Here is a 24,014-nt window from a genome sequence, read left to right on the forward strand (position 1 = left end):
ACTGAGGTCAGGTTGAAATTGTGGTGTCCCAAATTGCGCTTATGCCTAAAGAGACGCTATGGGGCGGTTATTAGCAATGGGAGTCCGATTAAAGAAACGGCGTTCCCGGAAGGAGCGGGAGTATAGAGGTCAGCGCGTTGTTGGTCCCAGGACCAATGCGCGCAAAGCAGCAGGCTAAGTGAAGCGCTCCCAGACAGGAGTTCGGCGAGGCAACTCCCGGATATACATAGACGCTCTGAAATGGAGCGGGAGTACTAGAAAACAGCCCATCGGGGGACTGATACGCGCAGGCAGTCTACGCCTTGGTGGGGGAAGAGAACCCTCTTGAGTGAGCCATGATGCTGTTGTAGTTGGGTTTATCCAGCACAAGCCCGAAGATGTCGTTAGCAGTGTGTCCCTTCTGAAGAAAGTGTCTTGTCAGTTTAGTGCTGGATTTATTGCATCTAATAGAACTCCGATTTTCTGTGATCCTGGTTATGACCGTGTGTGTCATCATGCCTAAATATAGTAGATCACACGGACACTTCAGCAAATACACTACTCCCTCAGTGTTACAGTTAGTGTGTTTCGTGAGTTTCCAAGAGGTGCGTAATCCTCTGTCAAAGTTACATGTAGGTCGTGTGTAGGGACAGGCAGCGCATGAGTAACATGGGAAATGTCCTGTAACTGAGGGTAGGGACCATTGTAGTTGAGGGAGAAGGTTTCTTAGTGTGGGACTCTGGTATTGTATGTACACCATCTCCCGTATGTTCCTACTCCTCTTGAAGGTAAACAAGGGTTTGAGCATCGCCCTATTGCCCATATTGAGGATTTGCCCGTTTTTTCCGATCACCTTCTTAATCGTCTTGGTTAGGTGGATATAGGTGGTGACACATACTAGTCTGTCAAAAGTAGGTTTTGAATAAGTCTCCAGCATGGATTCTCTATTGTTGTGCCTGGCTCATTTCTCTGCTCTTCTAATCAGGTGAGCAGGGTATGATCTTTCTAAGAGACTCGTACTCAGTGTCCTAGCGTGAGTCCTGTATTTCACTAACTCGCTGCAGTTTTTTCTCAATCTCAGGAACTGTTCTACTGGTAAATTGTCCCTTAAGGCAGTTGGGTGGTAACTGTTGTAGGAGAGTAGTGAGTTCCTTGACATGGGTTTGTGGTACAGTTCTGAACAAAGACTCCCATTTTTAGGGTACAGTAGTAGGTCCAAGAATGTAAATTCTGTCTTGCTGTGCTCATATGTGAACCTAAGATTGTTATCCCTAGTATTCAGCCAATTGGAGAAGTTTTGAAGGGTTGCTAAGTCACTTTCCAATATGACCAGGATGTCATCTATATGCCTCTTCCACACAGTATTTTTTTTCTTGAAAGGATTTTCCTGGGGGTAGATGTGGGAGGTCTCAAACTGGTGCATATAGAGGTTCGCCATGCTTGGCGCAAAGATGCTGCCCACGGATGTTCCTGACGTTTGCCAGTACAGCGAGTCTTGATATTGAAAAAAATTCTCTTTCATAGTTAAGGTAGCTAGATCCATGATGTAGGGAGATGGTGTCATATTATCCGCTGATCTCTGGTCCAGAAGTGCCCTGATCGTCAGTAAAGTGTCGTCCTGGGGTATGTTTGTGTAGAGAGACTCTACATCAAACAAACCCAGATTGTGGATGTTGGGATCAAAGGCCAGCTCCTTAATAGCGTTCAACACATGCTTTGTGTCCTGTAAGTAGGATGGCATTTTAGTTGCGTAAGGGCGTAAAAAACAGTCAACAAATTGGGAGAGAGGTTCCAGGACCGATCCAATCCCAGACACTATGGGTCTCCCTGGTGGTGGTCTTGTTGGCTTATGGATTTTAGGAAGCACATAAAAGTATGATGTCTTGGGGTTATTTTGTTGCAAATACTCGCACTCATTCTTAGTGATACAATCTTCCTCCTCTCCTTTCTCTGCCAGGCATTTGATCCTCTTCTGCAATCTCTGTGTTGGATCAGTCCGCAGCTTAGTGTAGTGTCTGGTATTGGCAAGTTGACTGGTGCACTCCTTGTGGTAATGATTTCTATCCATGATGAAAATGGCGCCTCCTTTATCAGCTGGCTTCACGATAACTCTCTCATTCTTTCCCAGCTCCTGTAAGCACTGGTGTTCTTCCTTCGTGATGTTCACGAAGGGAATTTTTGCTCTTGTCTTCATGTTCTCAAAGTCCTTCAACACTGCCTTCTCAAATGCGGCCACCTTCGTCGAGTGGTCACGTGACCGGACGCTTGTCACATCGACGCATGACCACGTATTAGAGAAGGCAGGGGAGAGCTGTTGACCACTCTTGCCTGTCATCTCAGGAACTACGACCACAGTTGGCTCAAGTAAGTGCATGCCCGAACCCTCACCGAGTTGCAGACTGCCTGCATGTATCAGTCCCTGGACGGGCTGTTTTCTTGTACTCCCACTCCATTTCGTAGCCGTTGTGTATATCCAGATGTTGCCTCGTCGACCCCCGATTGGGGAGCCCTTCACTTAGCCTGCTGGTTTGCGCACATTGGTCCCGGGACCAACAACGCGCTGGACTCTGTACTCCCGCTCCTACCGGGAGCACTGTTTCTTTAATGGGACTCCCGTAGGAGATAACCACCCGTACCGTCTCTTTAGGCATAAGCGTGATTTGGGACACCACGATTTCAACCTGACCTCAGTCAGCATAACCAAGGAGACCATATCCCTTACTCCTGGTGTCCCAGAGGTAGGGGCTTCCTGCACCAGGGGTACTCTTCTTTGCACTTCCGTGTAGGTCAGCCACACAAGCACTGTGGGAGCCACCCCGCCCCCACAACCCCTCTTGCCAGGGTCCATTCCGGCTTACATGCAGCACTGGCACCCAGGCTTAAGGTGTATGTATTGGACCGCTGTACTAAAAAGGGGTGTGAGCCGCACCATACATTCCTTCCTCACCCAGATTGGGTTTGGAGTTTCAGCGAATCATCCCTTCCCTTGCCCCCCTCCCCGCCCTCCTCAGGGTTGTAAAATAAGTGACTATCCTTGAAAACATGGGGTCTGAGACAGTAAATGGAGGTCGCTGGCACTAAGAGACATGGGAGTGAGAGTTCCAAGGTGATCAGCTTCTGCACTAGCCCAGTTTTGAATCACATGAAGGGCACACAGGAACATTTTGTCTGATTCCCTGATTAGGACTGGAATTTTAAAATGTTTGCTATGTCTGCTGAGTTGGATAGAAATACATTTTTTACATGAATGTATGTTATGTGCCCTTTTACAGCTGGGCACCAGGAGATGGTCCAAGAGCATAGAGAGTGCACATGACTGTTTGGCACTTTAGGTAAGCACCTGAATACATGTTTTGTACCGAGCACTGGTATTTGATGGGAGTAAGAATGTTTAAGAGGTCTAATTTTAATAACATGACCTGTTCTTGACAGGTTCATGTTTCCCTCTGAACTAGAAGAGGGACTTTGAAGGGCTGGCAACACAGTTCCAGTGGTGGCCTATATGCCTTCACTTTTTACCTTTATCACTTTTGCAGAGTGACTTGATATTTAGGTCCTGATGAATGCTTGTTGGCAGAAACATGTTGGCCTAATGCACTAGTGTATATCTTATGAATCCGTACCCGGCACCGCATTTTAACTATATCGCTGTGACCACCCAATAAAGTTTCAGTGGACTCAGACAGACATTTTTAAATCACACCTTTCCACACTTTTATGCACTTTGCCCCTCATTCACCTTCTCCTTACGCTCATCTTCAGAGAGAAAACACCTAAGCTCCTCCCCGAGGGGAGCCGTAGCTCACACTACGATGTGAGGAGGTAACCCAAATGATGAAGCATGTCACCTAACTGTGAGTGAGGGTTCTTGACCTGAGGGAAATCTCCCCCCCCCCCCGTTAGGGCCGCATAGAACAGTTGTTCTTTAGTACCTTTAAGTTTCTTTCCACATAGATCTAGCTAGCCATACTTTACTGTGATTTACAATTATTCTCATAGGGATCAGTACGTCTTGGCTCTCTCAGATCTCTTGTTGATCCACAGTGTGTATATAACTTTCTACAAGTGACATTTTCTGAATGTAATTTAAAATCTAACTTCACCATAAATTAAGATTTTAAATTAGGATTATGGAGACGCCAAACTTGGATCAAACATATCTTCCCATTTGGAAATTACTTTTATAAAATGTAATAAGGAAATCCCAATGTTATCCTATCGGACATATATAGGCCTCGCAGTAGTGAAACATTAGTTTGAGAGTTTTCACTTCCTGGACATGTAAAACTTAAAAGTACATTTCCTGCCTTTTAAATACAGTGCACCCTGTCCTTTTGGTTGCCCAGGGCCTACCTTTATATGTATAAAAAGAAAAGGTTTGAGCCTGGCAAAAGGTTTATTTTGCCAGGCCGACATGGCATGTGTAAACTTCCCAAACAGGTCTCTGCAATGGCAGGCCTGAGGTATGGTTAAAGGGCTGCTTAAGTGAGTGGCACAGTCAGTGCTGCAGCTCCGACTAGTAGCATTTAATTTAAGGCCCTGGATACAGGGAGTACCACTTTACTAGTGACTTATAAGTATATTAAATATGCCAATTGGGGATGAGCCAATATTATCATGTTTAGGGGAGAGAGTAAAAGGACTTTATCACTGATCAGCAGTCCAAATTACCAGCAATAGCGAGGTCAGAAAAAGAAAAGTGGAGGAGGAAGGCAAAAAGTTGGCAGGACGACCACCCTAAGGCTGTCAGGTCTAACAGAGACTAATAAATAACCAGCACATCCATAAAGGCTCCTAGCTATGGCCAGACTGGGACTCAAAGCAGCCCTAGCAAATTGTGTAGTGAGTGAGCGCAGCAATAGAGCATGACCACTACAGGGGAGGGGAAGGCATTGGGGGAGATTCCCCTAAGAGAATGTGGCAGGAAAAGGCAAAAATGGTGCACTTTACAACCCATTTATCAATAATAAAGTCAATTGTGAGCTTTTAAAGCATCGTAAATGATGAGCTTACAGTGCACCAGTATATGACAATCTTTGTCGGGGCTCTTCAATGATTCCCTCACTATCACTCTCCAAAAGTACCCCTCATCTATCCATACCCCTCTCTCACATGTATTTAATCTGTTTTATAGTGCCTGGGAAAACATACTTTTTTAGTCTGTACCATGCAGTCCTTTATTCAGCTCTTTGATGGCAGTACAGAGCTCACTATGCTAGATTACGATTGGACCTTATGAACAACATAGTCACAAAAGGATCTCTGTGACAAAAGCAGAAGCCTATAGAGCTATGCACATAAAATACAGTTCAGTGATCTGTGTGGTACTAGTTCTTTCCAGAAGGCATATTAGCCCTCTGTGCTACCTTACAAGAGTCAAAACTGCCACTAGACAAAACTCCAAAATCTCTCCAGCAGGAAGATTAACCACCAGAGATATCGTGACACTTGTATTGGTGCTGAAAACTGTAGATGTACAAGGAACTCTAAAGCAGGTGCTTTCAAATCATTATATAGTAACAAAAAGAGAGAGTAAGGGATTGATTTCACAAAGTGTGATCGGAGAGTACTCCTGTTCCCCTGGGTAAGGTATATTAGTAACAAAAGAAGGAGTGTCACCGTTGAGAATCATAGATTCTGAATGGGATATATGTTTGAAAAAAGGAACATTTCTCCTTTTGTAAAAAAACCCTCACTCACCAGCCTGGTGGTGACATGCTTCATCATTGGGGTCCACCCTGATGACCGAGTGCCATCAGGGTGTGCTGCGACACCTGAACTACAGTGGAGCTGGTTGTTGTGAGTGATAAGTGCAGAATTTTTTTTTTTTACATGGTCCTGGTTTAACTTAATAGAATTTTTTTTTATTTGTAAGCAACTGGACAATATTAAAAAGGGTGTGAAGATACTTAGTTGGTAATTATGACCAATAAGTATCTGTGTGGATGGTCTACATGTTTCAACCTATGTGTGGAATTTACCAGGTTTTCTTCAGGACCATATGTCGGTATGACAACGCGAAAAGTCAAACAACGCATTTGCGAACACCGCAGTACCATACGTTGCAAGAAGAGTGCAACTAGACTGACGGACCATTTTTTGGAAGCACAACATACCCCAAACGATATAACATGGACAATAATTGAACAGGTCAAACCAGGACCAAACCTGCAGAATCGTTTGTTTGAAAAGGAGCAGCGTTGGATATATAGTTTGTCCACGCACCAAATAGGGCTGAATGATAACATTCCATGGGCCTCTGTATTGAAGTAATCCACTGAACTGGAACTTTAACCCAGAGAACTTAGATAACATGCCCTATGATCCAGCTGACTGTGATGATTCAGTGCTAGTTATAAAAACTTCAGACACCCACCCATTATAATCATTTGTGGCACCCACATTGTGCCCTTTTGCCCCTTCTTTTCCCTGTACATCCACCATGCCGAGTACGGGCAGCGCCACCACACTTTTAAAGATAACATGCCTTGGGGAGCTCCTGCAACCACTTTCCATCCCCTTGTATTGTTATTTCTTATTGTGCTCGCACAGTTGCGATACATTCTGCACCCAAGAATTCCCCCAAGGGGCAGCATCACTGGCTGTGTTGCCGTCTCCAGGGCAACTTTTACAGGCCCCCACAAAGAGTGTTATTCCTTAGTGTGCTCGCACAGTTGCGATACATTCTGTACCCATGTATTCCCCCAAGCGGCAGCATGACTGGCTGTTTTGCCGTCTCTCGGCAACCTTTACAGGCCCCCGCAAGCCTCGCCCCTCTAACATAGCTTGCAATGTTATTCCTTTGTGCTTGCACAGTTGCGATACATTCTGTACCCATGAATTCCCCCAAGCCGCAGCATCACTAGCTGTTCTGCCGTCTCCAGGGCAACCTTTACAGGCCCCCGCAAGCCTCGCCCCTCCAACGTAGCTTGCAAGCCGAGATGTCCTTCCAGAGCCGCCGTAGTAAACCAGCAGTGGTTGCTATGACAGTCCACCACTAGCCACGCCCTACCCGGAAACCTGCCCGGCTCTTAACTATCGCCGGTAGCAAATGCCATTGTAGCGGGGACAGAGGGCATGGCATATAGGTAAAACGGCCGCATTAAGTCCAGCAAAACTGTAAGTACCAATTTCCTTTGCCCCACAGCCTTGTTCGACTCCACTCCTACAGAGCCCGAATCGCGTGCTATCAGCCGCACCACCACACAGGCACTTTCTCAGCTACGCTGATCCTACTTCTTGTCTCATTACTACCCACAGAATACGTTTTAGCTGAGACAAACCTACCCCCTGCCCTACGATGTCCTTAGACAACAAATAGTAGTAAGCTTTACCAGAATAACAATATGTGTTATTTGTCTGTATGTCTGTGTCTGTCGTTGCCGTGTACTGGTTCATATGCACGCTTTAATCTCTAATCCTACATCACGTTGACTAATGTGAACATGGACAGTCACCGCACCAAAAGTTTGGATGTGCGTATGACACAAGTAATAACTATAAGCGTCACCAAACACACACCTATTGATATGTGTGCATGAGTACTCTATTAATCATATATATAGACACCTTCCCCAGCAAGAGAACGCCTCTAGCAGGTTGCCCACGGTAGCCTGCCCTCTGATACAAATATCAAACCAGGCTTATGAAACAGAATGGGATTCGCATGATGCATGCAGACACGTGAGAGTCAACACAACGTTACAGGCACGTAATTGAGTTCATTTATGACTGTTTCTTTGTTGTTTTCTTCCTCCCACAGGTCTTTTTCTTTTGGTTTTGCCTAGATTGGCTAGAGTCCTCACAAGTTGCAGATTTTTGCTTATCTGGCACCAAGAATTTAGGATTGGATATACCTTTTAGGAGGTGTAGACCGTCCATTTTCTTGCACTTTGGTCCTGAAGAAAACCTGGTAAATTCCACACATAGGTTGAAACATGTAGACCATCCACACAGATACTCTTGGTCATAATTACCAACTAAGTATCTTCACACCCTTTTTAGGTCTTGGTAATATCCGGTCTGCCGAAGTCCGAGAATTATTGTCAGCTAGAGGGCTGCTTTATCCCTCCCTCTTTTTGGCTCTCCCTCCATTGGCTGGCTTCCTAAACGGAGGCCAGCCATTGGAGGAGAGAGCCGTCCCCCGGAATAGGCTCCCTCTTTTTCGGATTTGGGTCGTCATTTTTGCTGTTCTTTAGCTCGTGACGTAGTCCGTCACTCAGGACAGCAAAACCACGCCCCCAAATCCAAACAATATTGGAAGCTCGAGTCCGCCATTTTTCCCGCAGTCTAGCCTGCACCAACCCGTCCCCTGTGAGGTCGCCTCTTCAGTCACCTTGCAGCCTCCCTCTCAGCCCCTGCAGACTCCCACCTCCCTACTCCCTTTCGCTCTCACCCGTCCTCCCAGTCCGTAGCTCCCTGCTCTGGCAGGCTCCCTCTCGGCGCTTCTCGTCCTGCGCGCTCCTCTGCCCTGTAACCTCCCACCTCCCTGCACTCTCACTCCCAGCTCGCTGTCCTCCCAGTCCGTAGCTCCCTGCTCCGGCAGGCTCCCTCTCGGCGCTTCTCGTCCTACGCGCTCCTCTGCCCTGTAACCTCCCACCTCCCTGCACTCTCACTCCCAGCTCGCTGTCCTCCCAGTCCGTAGCTCCCTGCTCCGGCAGGCTCCCTCTCGGCGCTTCTCGTCCTGCGCGCTCCTCTGCCCTGTAACCTCCCACCTCCCTGCACTCTCACTCCCAGCTCGCCTCCATCCAATCTCCCTCCTCCCTCTACCCTCCCGTGCCCATTGACCCTAGAAGACCTCGTATGTGGACAGAGTATGTTAGTAAACCAGACGCACACATGTATTATTACCGTGCAAAGGTCCCCTCGCGTGTTATCATGACAGTCCAGTACAAACAGCTTCAGACAGCCCTGCTCCCGGCTCGCAGATCGCCCAATTCAATCACTTTGCCAAAGGGAGCAACGGATACCGTATGAGCCCTGGATCCCACCGCTAGAAGCTGGGTCTGGATAAGCAATATTGTAGATCGTTTCTGCGGCTCCAGCTATCACTAGTGAATCAGGCCCCTTAGCGGCACTAAACAACATAGCCTATTGCACACAGATGCGCCTAGAAGGCTCTCGGTGACCTGGGGCTTGCTCCATGGCTGAGGGCCATATAATGGACACTGTGCCCCTGCGCAAACATTGGCGCTGCACCTCCATCTGCACCAGGGCAGCCGCGCCTCTTGAGCTGTTGCAGCTCGTCATCACTTTACGAAAGCTCATATGTGCTGGTGCACAGCGGAGCTGTCAGCCTGTTTTTTTATAGCTGCACCAAAGACCACTCTTTTCTTCCAAACACCTCTTTATCACATTTTATTTGGGTAATGCAACAAAGAAAAGAGCATTTTCTGCACATCACTTACAATCTTGCACAATATAAAAAAACATACATAACTGCATACCGGTTATTATTTCTCTGTTAGTTCGGGGCATTTTACCTCGTGTAATTACTGTGGGGTCTATCCAGGGGGGCCGTGTCTCCTCTCCCGCCCCCCTCCCGCTGTCCATGTCTCCTCTCCCGCTGTCCGTGTCTCCTCTCCCGCCCCCCCCTCCCGCTGTCCGTGTCTCCTCTCCCGCTGTCCGTGTCTCCTCTCCCGCCCCCCCTCCCGCTGTCCGTGTCTCCTCTCCCGCTGTCCGTGTCTCCTCTCCCGCCCCCCCTCCCGCTGTCCGTGTCTCCTCTCTCACTGTCCGTGTCTCCTCTCCCACCCCCCGCTGTCCGTGTCTCCTCTCCCGCTGTCCGTGTCTCCTCTCCCACCCCCCCTCCCGCTGTCCGTGTCTCCTCTCCCGCTGTCCGTGTCTCCTCTCCCGCCCCCCCGCTGTCCGCTGTCCGTGTCTCCTCTCCCGCTGTCCGTGTCTCCTCTCTCGCTGTCCATGTCTCCTCTCCCACCCCCCCTCCCGCTGTCCGTGTCTCCTCTCCCGCTGTCCGTGTCTCCTCTCCCGCCCCTTCCCTCCCGCTGTCTGTGTCTCCTCTCTCGCTGTCCGTGTCTCCTCTCCCACCCCCCCCGCTGTCCGTGTCTCCTCTCCCGCTGTCCGTGTCTCCTCTCCCGCTGTCCGTGTCTCCTCTCCCGCCCCCCCTCCCGCTGTCCGTGTCTCCTCTCCCGCTGTCCCTGTCTCCTCTCCCGCCCCCCCCGCTGTCGGTGTCGCCTCTCCCGCTGTCCGTGTCTCCTCTCCACTAAATATAAATATCGGTTCCCAAAGATTTTCTCAGAAACCTGCAACCGGTGCTGATAAATGTGGGTTTTGAAGAATACCAAGGTTGTGTGCTGTCTTGATGCCACCTCACGTTTATGTTCGCCTTATATACTATCAGTCTCTTTATATCACTCTCGGATGTTGTTTTTCATTACAGTGTTCTCCCTTTGTCTTTGTTATTTGTCTTTCATCGTTTCATCTAGCTGTGTTTACCCCCTCTTGAACTGGGCCAATGTTTGATAAGGAAAAGGAAGTGCTGGTTCTGACAATTTGTGCCAATGGGCCTCACCTGCAAGCATCGCTCAAATTAAGCACTGTCTCAGTCTGAAACACTTGGGGAAACTGATGGAATGATTCACACGTCTTATTCCAATAAAACCCACAATGTCTTTTGTCTCCTCACCCTTGGAACTAATTTGAGCCCTGATAAATGTAATTATGGGAACAAGAAAAGAAACGGGGTTATTTCAGGGCACTAATAATTGACACTAAAGTGTGTAGAGGGCAGAAAGGAGAGGTAAGAGAAAGGAAAGAGGGGAGAAGGAAACACAAACTCTCCATGTAACTAGCCGGTGTAATCGAGTAATATGCCAACAAGCCTAGGGTAAAAGTCTGTACCTGCTGTCTTTATATCAGAGGTTGGGAGGTAATTTGGAAATTCGGAAGGAGGTTAATAGTGCAAGACATGACAGAGGAGTGGCACTGCATGAATGGAATAGAGACCTATGTGAGGAAAAGGGGGCCGTAATGGTAATACACAGAAAAGGTGCAGGGAGCACACATGGGGTGAAATAATAATCATATCTAATGAAGCAGAGAACCAACAAACTGTAGTTGCCAGGCAAAGGTTGTGGCTGCAACTGGTGATTAAATCTTCCCCTGAGCCAAATGCCCTGGTAGTTCGCGAGTCTGTTCTCACTCTCCCTATCATGCCCCAAAAATGTTGTGGGCAGTCCACTGTGCCCTGCCCTCCTTTGCCTCTATAGCTGCCTAAGGCCGGCCTACAATAAGCCTATGCGTACCGTGGAATTCAGACATGTGACAAGGCCTTCCAGATACGAGCAGTAACCTCTGCGGAAAGTGTGCTCGGGGATTCCTGACAAGTCAGACTGAGCTAAGTAGAAGAGAAGATAATTTTGTCCCCCTGCCGTACATTGGGTTGATGTTCACATTGATACATTAGATGCAGAACCTCTCCCACTTAGGGGAACAAGACGATCTGATACAATGGCTCTTAGCTGCCTTCAGTAGGTTAGGTAATAAAGGCATATCTCCATATTTTTAAGGAATGTAGGAGCCAAGATGCTAACTTCAACGGCTGGAAGATATAGTGGTGTAGCCTGCCCTGTGACCGGCGATTCAGTCTACACAGCAAGCTCCAATGTTGTTGCCCTGAAGGATGAAAAGAGATTTGGGAACCAGCAATGGCCCTCAGAGGTAATCAGAAGTATTCTCACGTTGGGTTGTTTGCACTTCGTAACCAACTTTGTTATCAGGGTGACCAGAAAAAATCTATACAGAAATGTCCTGATAACAGGACATTCCCTCCAGATCTGGGTTCATAATACTAGAATATATAATTAGAAATTCTGTGATTTCCGAGGTAGCAAAACATATGTTGCCAGATTTTATAATCTGTGCACATAATTTTAGTTGATTTTAATTTAGCAATACAAAGATTGACAAAACATTCAGGGGAAACAAATCAAACTTTGTCAACAGATGAAAATTCGGGATTGCAGCACAGCGCTCCTTGAATTGCATCATTTCATAGACTTTGAAACAACTGAGCAGTAATAACAGTAAAATAGCTCCCACCTTGAACTATATCTTAAATAACACCAAGGGACACTGCCCATACTCCCTAGAACAGTTTCCTATACCCTTTCGTCGTCCTTCCTTTCACTTATCCATCCACACATCGGTTCTCACTTTCACCCTTTATTCATCCACATTTGCATGCTTCCTTCATTGTCCATCCACTCGTCGGTATATGCATGCATCCATTTATCTTTTTAGCCGTTGATCCAGTCACTAGCCCATCACCTATCCTTCCACCAATCCTCAATTCACTCTGCTACTCATTGCTCCATCCATTACTCCAATTGGTTCATTCTAAAGTCCATCCATCCTTCCACCCTTCACCATTTCTTCCTTCTTTGTTTCAAAGTTTCCTTCCTTCTTTCACTCTTCCTTTCCCCTTCTATTCTTGTCTTTCTTTCTGCCCATCTCACTTTTTCCTCCTGTGTAGATAGCTTTTTGTGTGGGTGGCTCTGTGTGTATAAATGCAATAGGTCATGCATATGCGAGCGATTAAGCTATTGGCATTGTAAATGACAATGCTATTTATTTATGATAAAAAAAAGTCATGAGCAATGCCAATAGCTCTACCTTTAATAATGCAGAGACCATTGCATTGTAAATGCTTGTTAATATTGTATAGTTGCTTACAAATAAAAAATGTTTTCTATTAAGTTAAACCAGGACAATTTTTAACATTTTTTCTGCACTTATCACTCACAACAAACAGCTCCACTGTAGTTCAGGTGTCGCAGCACACCCTGATGGCACTCGGTCATCAGGGTGGACCCCAATGATGAAGCATGTCACCACCAGGCTGGTGAGTGAGGGTTTTTTTACAAAAGGAGAAAATGTTCTTTTTTCAAACATATATCCCATTCAGAATCTATGATTCTCAACGGTGACACTCCTTCTTTTGTTGCTTTTAAAATCATAACATATTTCAAAACACAGGGAGGCTGGAAACGAAAATTGCTGAGTGGATTATGCTGGCCAGCTGATTTTGTTACTGGGGGCCAATATTGCAGCACTGCTGTGAAACTGGCCCCCCAGTTACAAAACCGCCCCCCCACTCTTCCAGCCTCACGGGGAAACGCCCAATGCCCAGTATGGCCAGTACAGTCTTGCTCATATCTGACTTCTACATAAATGATTAAAAGCAAAAAACTAAAAACAACCTCCTTTTGTTTTTAGCTAACCCTGAAGTTTAGCTACACGCATTCCAGTCCAAACTTTTTGCAGATAAGCTCTCAGAAATGCCTCCAATCCATCTAGACTGTCACTAATATGCCACCCTCACACCACAGCTACCTTCCCTGTTTCCACCCCTTTCTGCCACTGCTTCTAGCACATTTACCTTCTTTGCCATTCAAACTTGGATCTTCACCCCAGCAACACACTACTCAGACAGCCTGTATGAGCTTTACCCTCTTATGTGGTTCTTGCAGCAACAACACTCTGGCACCCCCATCTTGCACTATACACTGAATACCATTGCCTCGGCACTGCCAAATCCATGCTCTAATGTCACAACTGATTGTGACACGTTTCAAATCCAAAATAGTTATCTAAAAATGTATCTAATTAACTAACACCTCTTCTGCCTCAAGTCATTCCCATGATTTCTACAAACTTCTGTCCAATTCTCAATGTCACTTAGTCAGCTGCAAAGATAATATAGGACTAAACTTCCAGACTGTCCATCTGTGAAATTACTGAAACCAAATGCCCTACACATAGAAGGTCACAGCATCATCAACCCCAAAAATCCATTTATCTCTGTAGCTGCATGAAGTAGAATAATCACAAGATGAACACAGACATCTTCTTAAGGTAAGTGTTGGGTTTTTCTGGAGCAAAGGGAAACAGTGTACAACTCCCCAGCTAACCAGACTGATAACTGACAGATCTGGAATCAAGCTGATTGAAAAAACACACTAAGAATGGTCGTGGGTTCTAGAAGAGTAATAGGAAAGGACATGATGACGTTGTAGCGTAGCACTGTGAATGACGATAGCGCTCAGAGTTAAACACGCATAGTGAGATCATAGCTAAGCAACGCTTGTCACGGGTGAACTCTCGCGCATGAGGCAACATCCACTTACAGTTGGGGATGATGTAGGTGCACATCTCTTAAGGAATGGAAACAGAACACCAAAATTACCGGAACTCTACCAAGAGAACCTCAGTGGATGCAGCAAGACGAGGCCGATGCTGTTGCACGCGTGATCCGATGTTGGGGAAGAGTTGCCGCCCAAGGAATGATCAGAGACCACTCCAATGAAGACGCAGGAGTCACAGTCGGGTCAGCTGCTAAGATCGTCGCCAAACTAAAGTAGATTAAACACGAGATGAACACAGACATCTTCTTAAGGTAAGTGTGAGTTTATTCTGGAGCAAAGGGAAACAGCGTACAACTCACCAGCTGACCAGACTGATAATTGACAGATCTCGAAGCAAGCTGGTTGAAAGAACACACTAAGAACTGTCATGGGTTCTAGAAGAGTGATAGGAAAGGCTCAATCTCAGAGGCGTTGTAAGTTAAGCATTTGTGACCACATACAATAACCCAGTGACAACACTACAAATGGACACCACACAAGTTTTATATCAAAAATACATATTTTTATATAGAGTTACCACAAGACCAATAAACGACAAAAATAACCCACAGTACTATTAGATTCCAAGAGTTTGGGTAAAAAGGCTTAATTCAAGGTTCTGTGCAAGTCGGTAGCCCGGTCTTGCGACAGCGTTATTGAAATAACAGAGTCTAGCCAATCCAGCGGACCACGTCGGTACGGGCCCACTCAAATGTCGACAGACTCAGTCACAGTACCTTTTACTTGAGGCGGCGGCACGGATGTGCGAGCCGGTTCCGGTGTTCTTCGTGGTGCAGAAAAGATAGCGTTGCAGGACGAGTTGTCCCTCGATGCGGTACAGGCAGCGGCCCGTTGACAGAGTCGGTGGATCCAAGTCGTGCGTTGCAGAGCGAGACGGTGCTTTGATGCGTGCTTGCAGCTTACGGTACGGTGACAGAGCTGGAGTTCGGGAGCTGGCGTCGATCAGTCCGGAGAGCGGTGCGAGTTGGGCGGTGCTTCGCAAAGCATGCGAGGCGGTGCCAAACTCCAGTGCGTTCACAGAACTCGAAGTCAGCAGCAGTGAACTCGTCGGTCAGACCAGTACGAGTCGGTGTAGCGAGGCGTTGCACGTTGCGGTGTCCACCAGTCGCGGTGCAGGCAACGGCTTGGTGACGGCGTCAGGACGGAATCGGTGAGCTCAGAGCTCGCGTTATTCGAGGCAGACGTTTTTTGATGTGGTGCCTACAGGACACCGGGCCGGTCGTGTAAGTCGGTCACACCTCCCTGCCTCTCTAGCCACTGAAACAGCGTTTCCAGCAGCAATTCACAAAGGCTGGTGACGTCTACTGGTCCTGAGACTTTGGTCAGGGGGCAAGCTCTCTTCCAAGCCCTTGGAGATCTTTTCACAAGTTGAAAGTAAAGTCCACAAAGTTCTTTCTCCTCTCTTTGACAGTCAGGCAACCACTGCAGGCCAATCCCCCAAACAGCACTTCAGCTTGGGAATATTCTCTCCTCAGTTTCTTCAGGTTTCTCTCCTCAGCAGAGGTTTCATCTTGTAAGTCCAGAAGTGATGTCATTTCTTCAGATCAGGGTCCCAATATTTATACCCCCAAATCCTTTGTTCTCTGAGGGGAGATCGGCCTGTGCCCAGTCCAAACCAGTTCTGAAGCACTCTGTTTACCAGACTTCTCCTTTCCTTTCACAGTGCAGGGCAGGAATATCAGACACCCCACAGAAGGTGGAGCCAGCATTGTGGAAGGCAAGTACAGCCCTGGAGCACTTTGTTGACAGTCTTCCTTCTCTTCTTTCAGTGTGCAGGGCAGAGACATCAGACGCACCACAGGGGGTGGGTCCAGCACTGTGGGGGGTGGGCACAGTCCTATTCATGTCCCAGGTGCAACTCCTCCCTCCCATCTAGATGCAGATCTCTCTATTCACCACTGGGCTGACTCATTCTGTCTCCTGGAATCCCCCAGCCCTGTCACTCAAACTCTAGACAAGGAATACACAACCTAGCAGAGGCAGGCTTGAAAGGTTTAGGCAAGCAAATACCTACTTTATAAAAGTGGTATTTGCAAACACAGAATGTTAAAACCCACTTTACTAAAATATGTATTTTATCATTCTGAGTCCAGGCATACTAAACTCGAATTTCTACCATGTTCTCTGAGTGAGTTAGGATTATGAAATGTAATAATTCTAACAGCCCATTCTGGCCTATGGAGAACAGGTAGCCTTGCAATAGTGAAAAACGAAAATGGCTGTAATTCAGTATTAGGACATGCCACAAACATCAGGGCTTGTCCTACCTTATACTTACAATGCACCCTGCCCTTGGGCCTGCTATAGGGGTGAATAATATGAAGAAAAAGGAAGGTTTAGGGACTGGCAAGTGGGTGCACTTGCCCAGTCAGCATGACAGTACCAGACTGCATGCAGGCTCTGCAATGGCACACCTTAGACACGTTTTACAAGGCCGCTTCTGTGGGTGGCACAACCAGTGCTGCATGTCCAATAGCAGCATTTGGATTTACACGCCCTGGGCACACTCAGTGCACTGTAGTAGGGTCTGACAAGTAAACCAAATAGTCAATCATGGAATCACCAATTAACACATTCATTTACAGTAGGGAGAGCATATGCACTTTAGCACTGATCAGCAGTGATAAAGTGCCCAGAGTCAGAAAATAGCCAACAATAGGTCAGAAAAAATATAGAGGGAAGGCAAAAAGCTCAGGAATGATCCCTGCAAAAAGGGCCAAGTCCAACAATATCCCTTTAGCTGTTTTCTAAAATGCAGTAATAGCACAAGAAATGCAAAAAAACCCTACTTAAAGGGGGATTTGTATGTCTCAACGGCCATATGGTCTTGGATAGGCCCTCAACATAAAACTTCCAACATGCTCATTTGAAGGGGCCAATTGATTACATTTTAACGTAAGTTGGAATTTTGAGAAATGTAAAAGCATGCAGGCGTTAGAGTGCGATGGTAGCGATTACTGGTTGTTATCCATGGAGTTACGTATGGGCATCGTGGTAAGAAAACAAACGCTACTTCTGGAAATGAGTTTCCCTAGACAAAGAGATGCACGTATCAATGAAAAACAGCTGGCCCTACTAGCACAATTCCAAAGACTTAAATAAGGGGAAAGGGAAGTACCATTCATCTCCCAATTGGTATTCCCCCATAATAAAAAGAGCGGTGGGCTGCTTGTTAGTATTTTTTAAACATATCCATGCTAGCAAGACTTTAAGAGGAGGAAATAGGGATAAGTCTTCTGGGCGGTTTAACTCCCAGTGTCAGGATTAAAGAGAAAATTGAAGAAGTTAATGAAATGTAAAAGTGAAGCGTGGCATGCAGAGTGGGCCTCTTAGTTTCGTAAAACTAAGGTGGAATATACTGCTTTTATCAGAAATAGTAAGAGTCTCCAGCACAAGGGGAACTGAGAAGAAATGTTATCAGTACTAGTTTCGAAAGACATGAAAAAGAATTGGGGCCACATGTATCAATATTAGATTTTGAGATTCCATAATAGCGCATTTTACCGATTCGCTATTACGGAATCGCAAAATGCAATAATTGCGATTCCTGCATACATATACCTTCCCATTCATTCCTATGGGCCAAGAGGCCCATAGGAATGAATGGGAAGACATTCGCAATTTGCGAGTACCAAATAGGTACTCGCAAATTGCGAATGCAATTTCAAGGGTGATAGGGGGACCAAAAGGCCACCCTGTTGCACTCCCTAAAAGGTAAGCGTGCCAGTCAGTCGGCGCCCTAAGGGCATGTATGTGTGCCACAAGGCACCTTGAAAAATGCAAAAAAGGGTCATTTGCGATTCCTTGAAGGAAGGTTGCACATTTTTTTGGCTTCCTGCATTTCATTTAAGGAATTGCAAATTGCGATTCGCAAAATAGGGAATCGCAATTTTTGAGATTCCCTATTTAGCGGATGCCTTTTGGGATAATACATCCCATAAAGCTTTTTCCCATTCGCAAACGTGCCGATTCTGCGAATCGGCTAGTTTGCAAACAGGAAAAACACTTGATACATCTGGCCCTTGGCTACTTGCGGAGAGGGGATCACTTACCAATGATAGAGTTGCATCGTCGCTATTCCCTGAAGAGAACTGGATTAGCTATTTGTCTGCAGTATATAGGGCGGGCTAGGGGGAACCCAGAAACTGAAGTAGCTCCGCCCATCTTATTTAGCTGTAAAGTCCATAAAGAATATCATTTCAACAGCTAATTTGATGAGAGGAGCTGGCCCAGATAATCTGCAGACAATAGTAATCAAATCTGATCTAGAGTGGTGGGCAAGATGTGTTTTTAGCTCAGCTTTTAATGCATTTATTATGACAGGCTACTAACCTAGCAGTTGGAGAGGTGCTGTTATAAGGACACTTTTTAAAGAGACAGACCAGCCAACCACCAAAATTATCGCCGCTTAAGCTTACTTGAGGTAGATGTAAAAAAAATTGAAGGCAATATTGGTATATTTGAAGGGTTGGATTGCAGATCATGCTTTAGTTGAACAAGGGGGTTTTAAAGAAATACACTCAACCATGGATTGCTTCAGCCATTGGCCCAAAAAGTAATTGAGACAAGAAGTGATATTTTTTGTTATTTTGTGGATTTTTGGGCTGCTTCTGATCTGGTCAATCATGCTAGTATTTTGGGCGTGGTGGGTACAATGAGTATCCCAACTCCCTGTTAATAGTACTGAAAGCATTGCATAAGGAGAACTAGGCAAGGGTTGTTTTAGGCACGAATGACTCGGTTTTCCATAAAATTATCATTAGCAAAGGGATTTGTCAGGGTGCGCCCTCACACCAACATTTTATGCACTGTTCCTCGCAGACCTGCCAATAGGTTTACAATCAGCCCACTCGTGTTCCCATCGTATGGGTGGGCAGCATATACCTTGTCCACTTCATGCCGATAATCTGGTTATTGTAGATGTGACTCAGATTGGTTTGCAAAGGAAATTACACACTTTTGATAAATATTACCAGGAGATGAAACTCGCAATCAAGTTAAGAAAAAGAATATTCTGGAATTTGGGAAGAAATGTAAGCAGTTCAATTGAAAATTAGGAGGTGTATTGGTTGAAGAAGTCCCAATCCTATAACTACATAGGGGTCATTTTATTAATAAATTACAGTAGAAGATGGATATCGAAGCAGTGAAAACCAGGGCATTAGCTATGGTAGGTGGGCTGAAGAAATGTAAAAGAGATTTCGGAGGACCCTCATTCGAACTTGTCATTATGGCTTTGAAGGCAATGGTACCCCCTCAATTGCTTTATGAAGAAGAGATTCTTGGACCAGGACGTGGGCTCAATTAGGAGAAATTGGAAGGAGCGTGACTTAAAAAAACTGTAAGATCTCCTCTTAAATTCACGATCCAGGCTATTAGAATGGAAATTAAGATGAATACCTGGAATATTACTACTTCAACCCCCATGCTTACGTCTTGGCATAAACTAATTATAGCAAGTAATACAAAAGTATCCGCTCTATGTGCCAAAGAAATATGTGCTAGTGATTTAAGTTAGGCGAGGTGAGTAAGAGATCACTTGTTAAGGCTGGCGGGCTGGTGCAAAATACAGAGTTATACAATTGAGGACCCACTGACACTATCGAAAAGGGATTAAAGGGATAGGGGCAGATTGGGATCCAGGGTCAGAGAAATATCTATGGACCTAGAGATCTATTGGTTTTTAAAGAGATTTTTGTCTCTCCAATCGCCCTTTCGGAAAGGAGACAGGTAGAGCTTTACAAAACTCCTAAAAAATAAACTAAGTACGCGTGTGTGTGCGCCTATATGTGTGCAATTGTGTTTTAATGCTGGAACATATTGTTGAAATTGCAATCGTTAAATAATCTTTAATAGAAGTATGTGGCAGGTGCAATGCTGTGTAGACAAGAATGTGCGTGCATGAGTGTCTAGCTTGAGAGTTTGTGTAAGCTCCAGTGTGCACAATAACACTACAAGTGTGAAACACACTAACTTATAAGTGTAAAGAGACTTCTGATTCGTTGCCCATTTAGTCTTGACCACTTGGTTGCAACGAATGGGTGGTGGCCCCACACGGTTATAAGTATAGCAGCCAGTTCCGCTGGGATGCCTAAGGGTAGCTATGCACTATTTAAGTGCTGAATAGAATAGAATAGAATAGAATAGTTCCATTAATATTTCAGCTCTGCTGATAGTCATTTAGGGGCATTGGCATCAGACCCTGGCCTCTTCTTAGAAGTCCATGGCTTGCTGCACATCATTGAACATTTCTATCTTCTGGTTACAACATTTTACAGGCTGTATGGGCTATGGATGATAAATTAACTAAAAAAGTGGTCTATGGTATGTAAAGGTGGACGTTTATTTCAAAGAAAGTGAAGTACACAAAACATCTGTACCAGCAAAACAAGGACGTACAGATTCATGGTTGCTTGTAATAAGCAGAGGTGCACGTACTATCGCTGTTTACTGAAGTACAAAGCAATATCACGGTATGAGGTTGAACGCAGTTTAAAATTGTTACAAGCAGCACGGAAGCATGAGGGTATACTCTACTCCGGAGTTTTGTTTCAGGAAGTGAACTCGAGTTAACTGGTTTGTCGTCCTAAGAACATATCGTCAAATAATCTCCCCACCCTTTAGCATGTAGGTCAAGTGATAATACTTGTAAACACGACAACTGTTCGCTCATAGGTTCCTGCCCAATAAAAAAAAACCTCAGTGCATTTACAAGGGAAGGCTGAACTGCCAAACTCTCTGTTCATGGCCTTTCACAATCACTCCCCCCGATGCCAAACATACCAAAGTAATGAGACACCGCCTCTGTCAAAAATCATCTGAGGTCACTTCCTGTCACATAATTGTGACGTCTAATGTTTTTGGACGTCAGTTCTGCTACCAATGTCGTTTTGGTGAAGCTTCTCACTTTCTCACTGTGATATTAGACCTACTCAGAGGGGAAAGGGGGAAATTGAGCCTAAGTGGCGTTTCGGCTTCTCAGGGCTCTTCTGAGACTACTATTAAGTACCAGCACCCTCCTTGCACGAAGAATCCAACACAACAAGACATGAACGCACCTACACAAGCCATGTTGACTTTTTAAATGATTATTTGTTTTCCTACTACCTCATGGCAACATATGACATTTTACTTCACTCTATTAACATAGGAATTCTAGTCAAAGGTTTTTCTCCAAACAGCCCATCATATGTTCCGCGTCTTCTCTCTTTTCTACTGTGTACAAATGCTATATTTTGGTTTAAAAAAACAGCATACAGGGCACACACATCTCAGTATACGTTGTGCCCTTCTTCTATGGGCATAAATGTTGTGGTTTACAGTAATAAGCACTTGGATTCTTAAAGAAATGTCTCAATCTAAAATAAAAGTATTTATTTTTATGAAAACCACATAGCGTATACTTCTTGTTGCATCTCCACTTATTATTCCAATTTTTCGTTTTTAGTGAGGCGGCGACTGAAAAATTGACCAGGCCGTTTCACAACAATGTCAGATGAGGAGAGCAGTAAGGATAGCTCCTCCGAGTGCCCGGTGTGCTATGAGCGCCTCCACAGTATGTCCACAGCAGAGAGGAGGCTGAGCTGCGGACACACTTTCTGCCATGATTGCTTGGTGAAGTATCTGGTGACGGCCAAGCAAGAAGGACCCATCAAGAAGAACATTGTCTGCCCCCTCTGCAGATATGTCACATTTCTGAACAAGAAAGGCCTATGCTGGCACCCCAAGCCCGAAGAGAAAGCACAAACTCTGGAGGTGCCACTGTCGCCGTCTTGTTTGAGGCATCCAGCGGGAGTGGGATCTACAAACACATTGGTAGTTCCCAACACTGAGGTCATCGCCATTGAGAATGACATACAGCACGACTTTGCAAGGTACCTAGCAATCTGTCCGACGGAATCGCGAACTGCATCCACCAACAACTTGGCCACATCCCAGATCTTCGTCATCAGTGAATTTGGCCAGCCAATGGACAATGAAGAGAGTGAAAGGCGAACCACAGCAAGCCCACGCACAGGACTCAACTGCTGTCGTTCTCCATCATTGATACTGCTGTTATTGATGATCCTGGTGGTCGCCATTTTGGCAGCTGTACTTCCATGGATTCTCATCTCCAAAAAGAACACGTGAATGCAGCTAAAGACCTTAACCTGCACAATGATAAACTGCAATTTGTGCTATTCATCAAGTGGCTGTGCTGTGCATTTCAATGTCCAAAGTATTGATGGATTTTTTAAATCTGCAAGGGAAATGAAAGCTATGATTATGGTTCAATGGAAGGGTCAAAGTTTCTTACCAATCATTTGTTCGCATATGGTAAAATCCAGTGATAGAGACAACAATGTTCATGTTTGTTTCCACCTTCGCACATTTATGGTCTACAGGTAAACTGTATTACAATGACAGCAGGCAATAAAAAGCAGGTAGTAAAACTAACCTACTTAGGGTCTTTTAGAGACATAGTTTAATGTAGTACTCTGTCCCCCAAAAGTGTAGATTCTGGTGCTCTGTATAGAGTCAGGCAAACCAACCTGTTTCAGTCGGCGGATTCCTTGCTGGCTCTGCTGGTGGAAACCTTAGACATACAGCCCTACAAACATCGGGCCTCGGTATAAGTACCTCAGACCATCTGTCTTTTTAGGGTGGACGTTCAAATATACTTTTTTCATCTTCAGGACTGTCAGGAAAAGACTGACGGTCCTGAAAAAAGTAAATAAATCACCCTTATACCCTAGGGGAAACTCCCAGGGCCATTTAGTTTTGTTTTTGCTACATTAATATTAATAGAGCATACCTTAGTTGATGGTGCATGATCTGCAATATTATGGTATACAGAAGCTATTGTAATTTGTACCTAATTTAAGCCTAGCAGAATGTATTACATAAGTCTTTAGCAACAAGGTGGGTGGTGACTTAAAGGCTATGTGTATTAATACCAGCAGCAGTATTTACATGGATTACTGTTTATCCCAGAGAGTATTTGCAGCAATAGTTAATTGTTTGCAGTCTATGCAAATACATTCCAATATGTATTGTTCAAACTATCAGCAAATTTTTCTGTGAGATACATTTAAAAAGACGAAATCATTAAAAATCTACTGTGATGCTTTCATCTACTGGTACATCTTTCGTAACTTTTGATGGCATGTACAAATCGGATGGGTCCGCTGACCGTATGTGTACTATAAAGAATGAATTACCAATTAGATAAATAAAAGTGAATGTCTGCGAATGTTTGTAGTCGGCTTTGTTGATTTTTGCCACATTGTTTAACAAAATAACTCCATTAAAACTCTTTGATGAAGGAGCAAGTTTGAGTTTGCCTACCTGGCTTTCTCAGTAGTATTACTCTGTTATAATATTACACGTTGACTAATTTCAGTGTTAGACTATGGTGTGTTCTAGCACCCATTATTTACTTCCTTTAGGGATCTTAAAAGAGCCTTTTAGCTCAACCTCTTTTCCTTCAAAGTATAGTGCAATTTATTGTCTAGTCCTATTGATAGAAAGCAACACTTTCTTTTACAATATGAATCCTCATTTGCGAAATCCAAAATAAGATAAAGCCAACTAAATCTATCACAAACATTGGTTACTTATAAAACCTCACACTGCATCAAAAAGCCAAAATTAAAGGTTTAATGTACCATAGTTTTTTTAAGGAAGTTTTAAAAATACCAGTTACTTATTCAGAATTCCAAGAGGCTTTACTTTGTATTTTAATTTTGAGAATTACCTGAACCAAATAACAACACCAGGGAACAGAAAGTTATTATTCATAGATGCAAGATTTTAGGACTAAAAGCTTTTGTAGGTAAATTTAATGTGTTCGAAAATGTTAAATTATTAGTTCCAAGGCATTGTTTACTATTTATT

The 24,014-nt window shown here is 45.0% G+C and overlaps 1 protein-coding gene across 2 annotated transcripts in view; it reads left to right on the top strand.

The window, feature by feature from the left end:
- The window catches only part of RNF222 (ring finger protein 222), a 38,451-nt gene extending 14,807 nt beyond the window's left edge, over nt 1-23,644 (top strand). Inside the window, exons 1-2 of one of the 2 annotated variants that reach the window (XM_086930646.1) lie at nt 3,169-3,311; nt 21,586-23,644. In XM_086930646.1, coding sequence (XP_086786772.1) covers nt 21,627-22,268 — 642 coding nt within the window. In that variant the 5' untranslated portion in view covers nt 3,169-3,311; nt 21,586-21,626 and the 3' untranslated portion in view covers nt 22,269-23,644. Of the gene's footprint in view, nt 1-3,168; nt 3,312-21,585 lie in introns of those variants that run through there. The other variant, XM_086930647.1, reaches the window with a different exon arrangement.
- The last annotated feature ends 370 nt before the right edge of the window (nt 23,645-24,014 follow it).

The sequence above is a fragment of the Lissotriton vulgaris genome, chromosome 7, assembly GCF_964263255.1.
Source record: "Lissotriton vulgaris chromosome 7, aLisVul1.2, whole genome shotgun sequence".
Classification (NCBI taxonomy): domain Eukaryota; kingdom Metazoa; phylum Chordata; class Amphibia; order Caudata; family Salamandridae; genus Lissotriton; species Lissotriton vulgaris.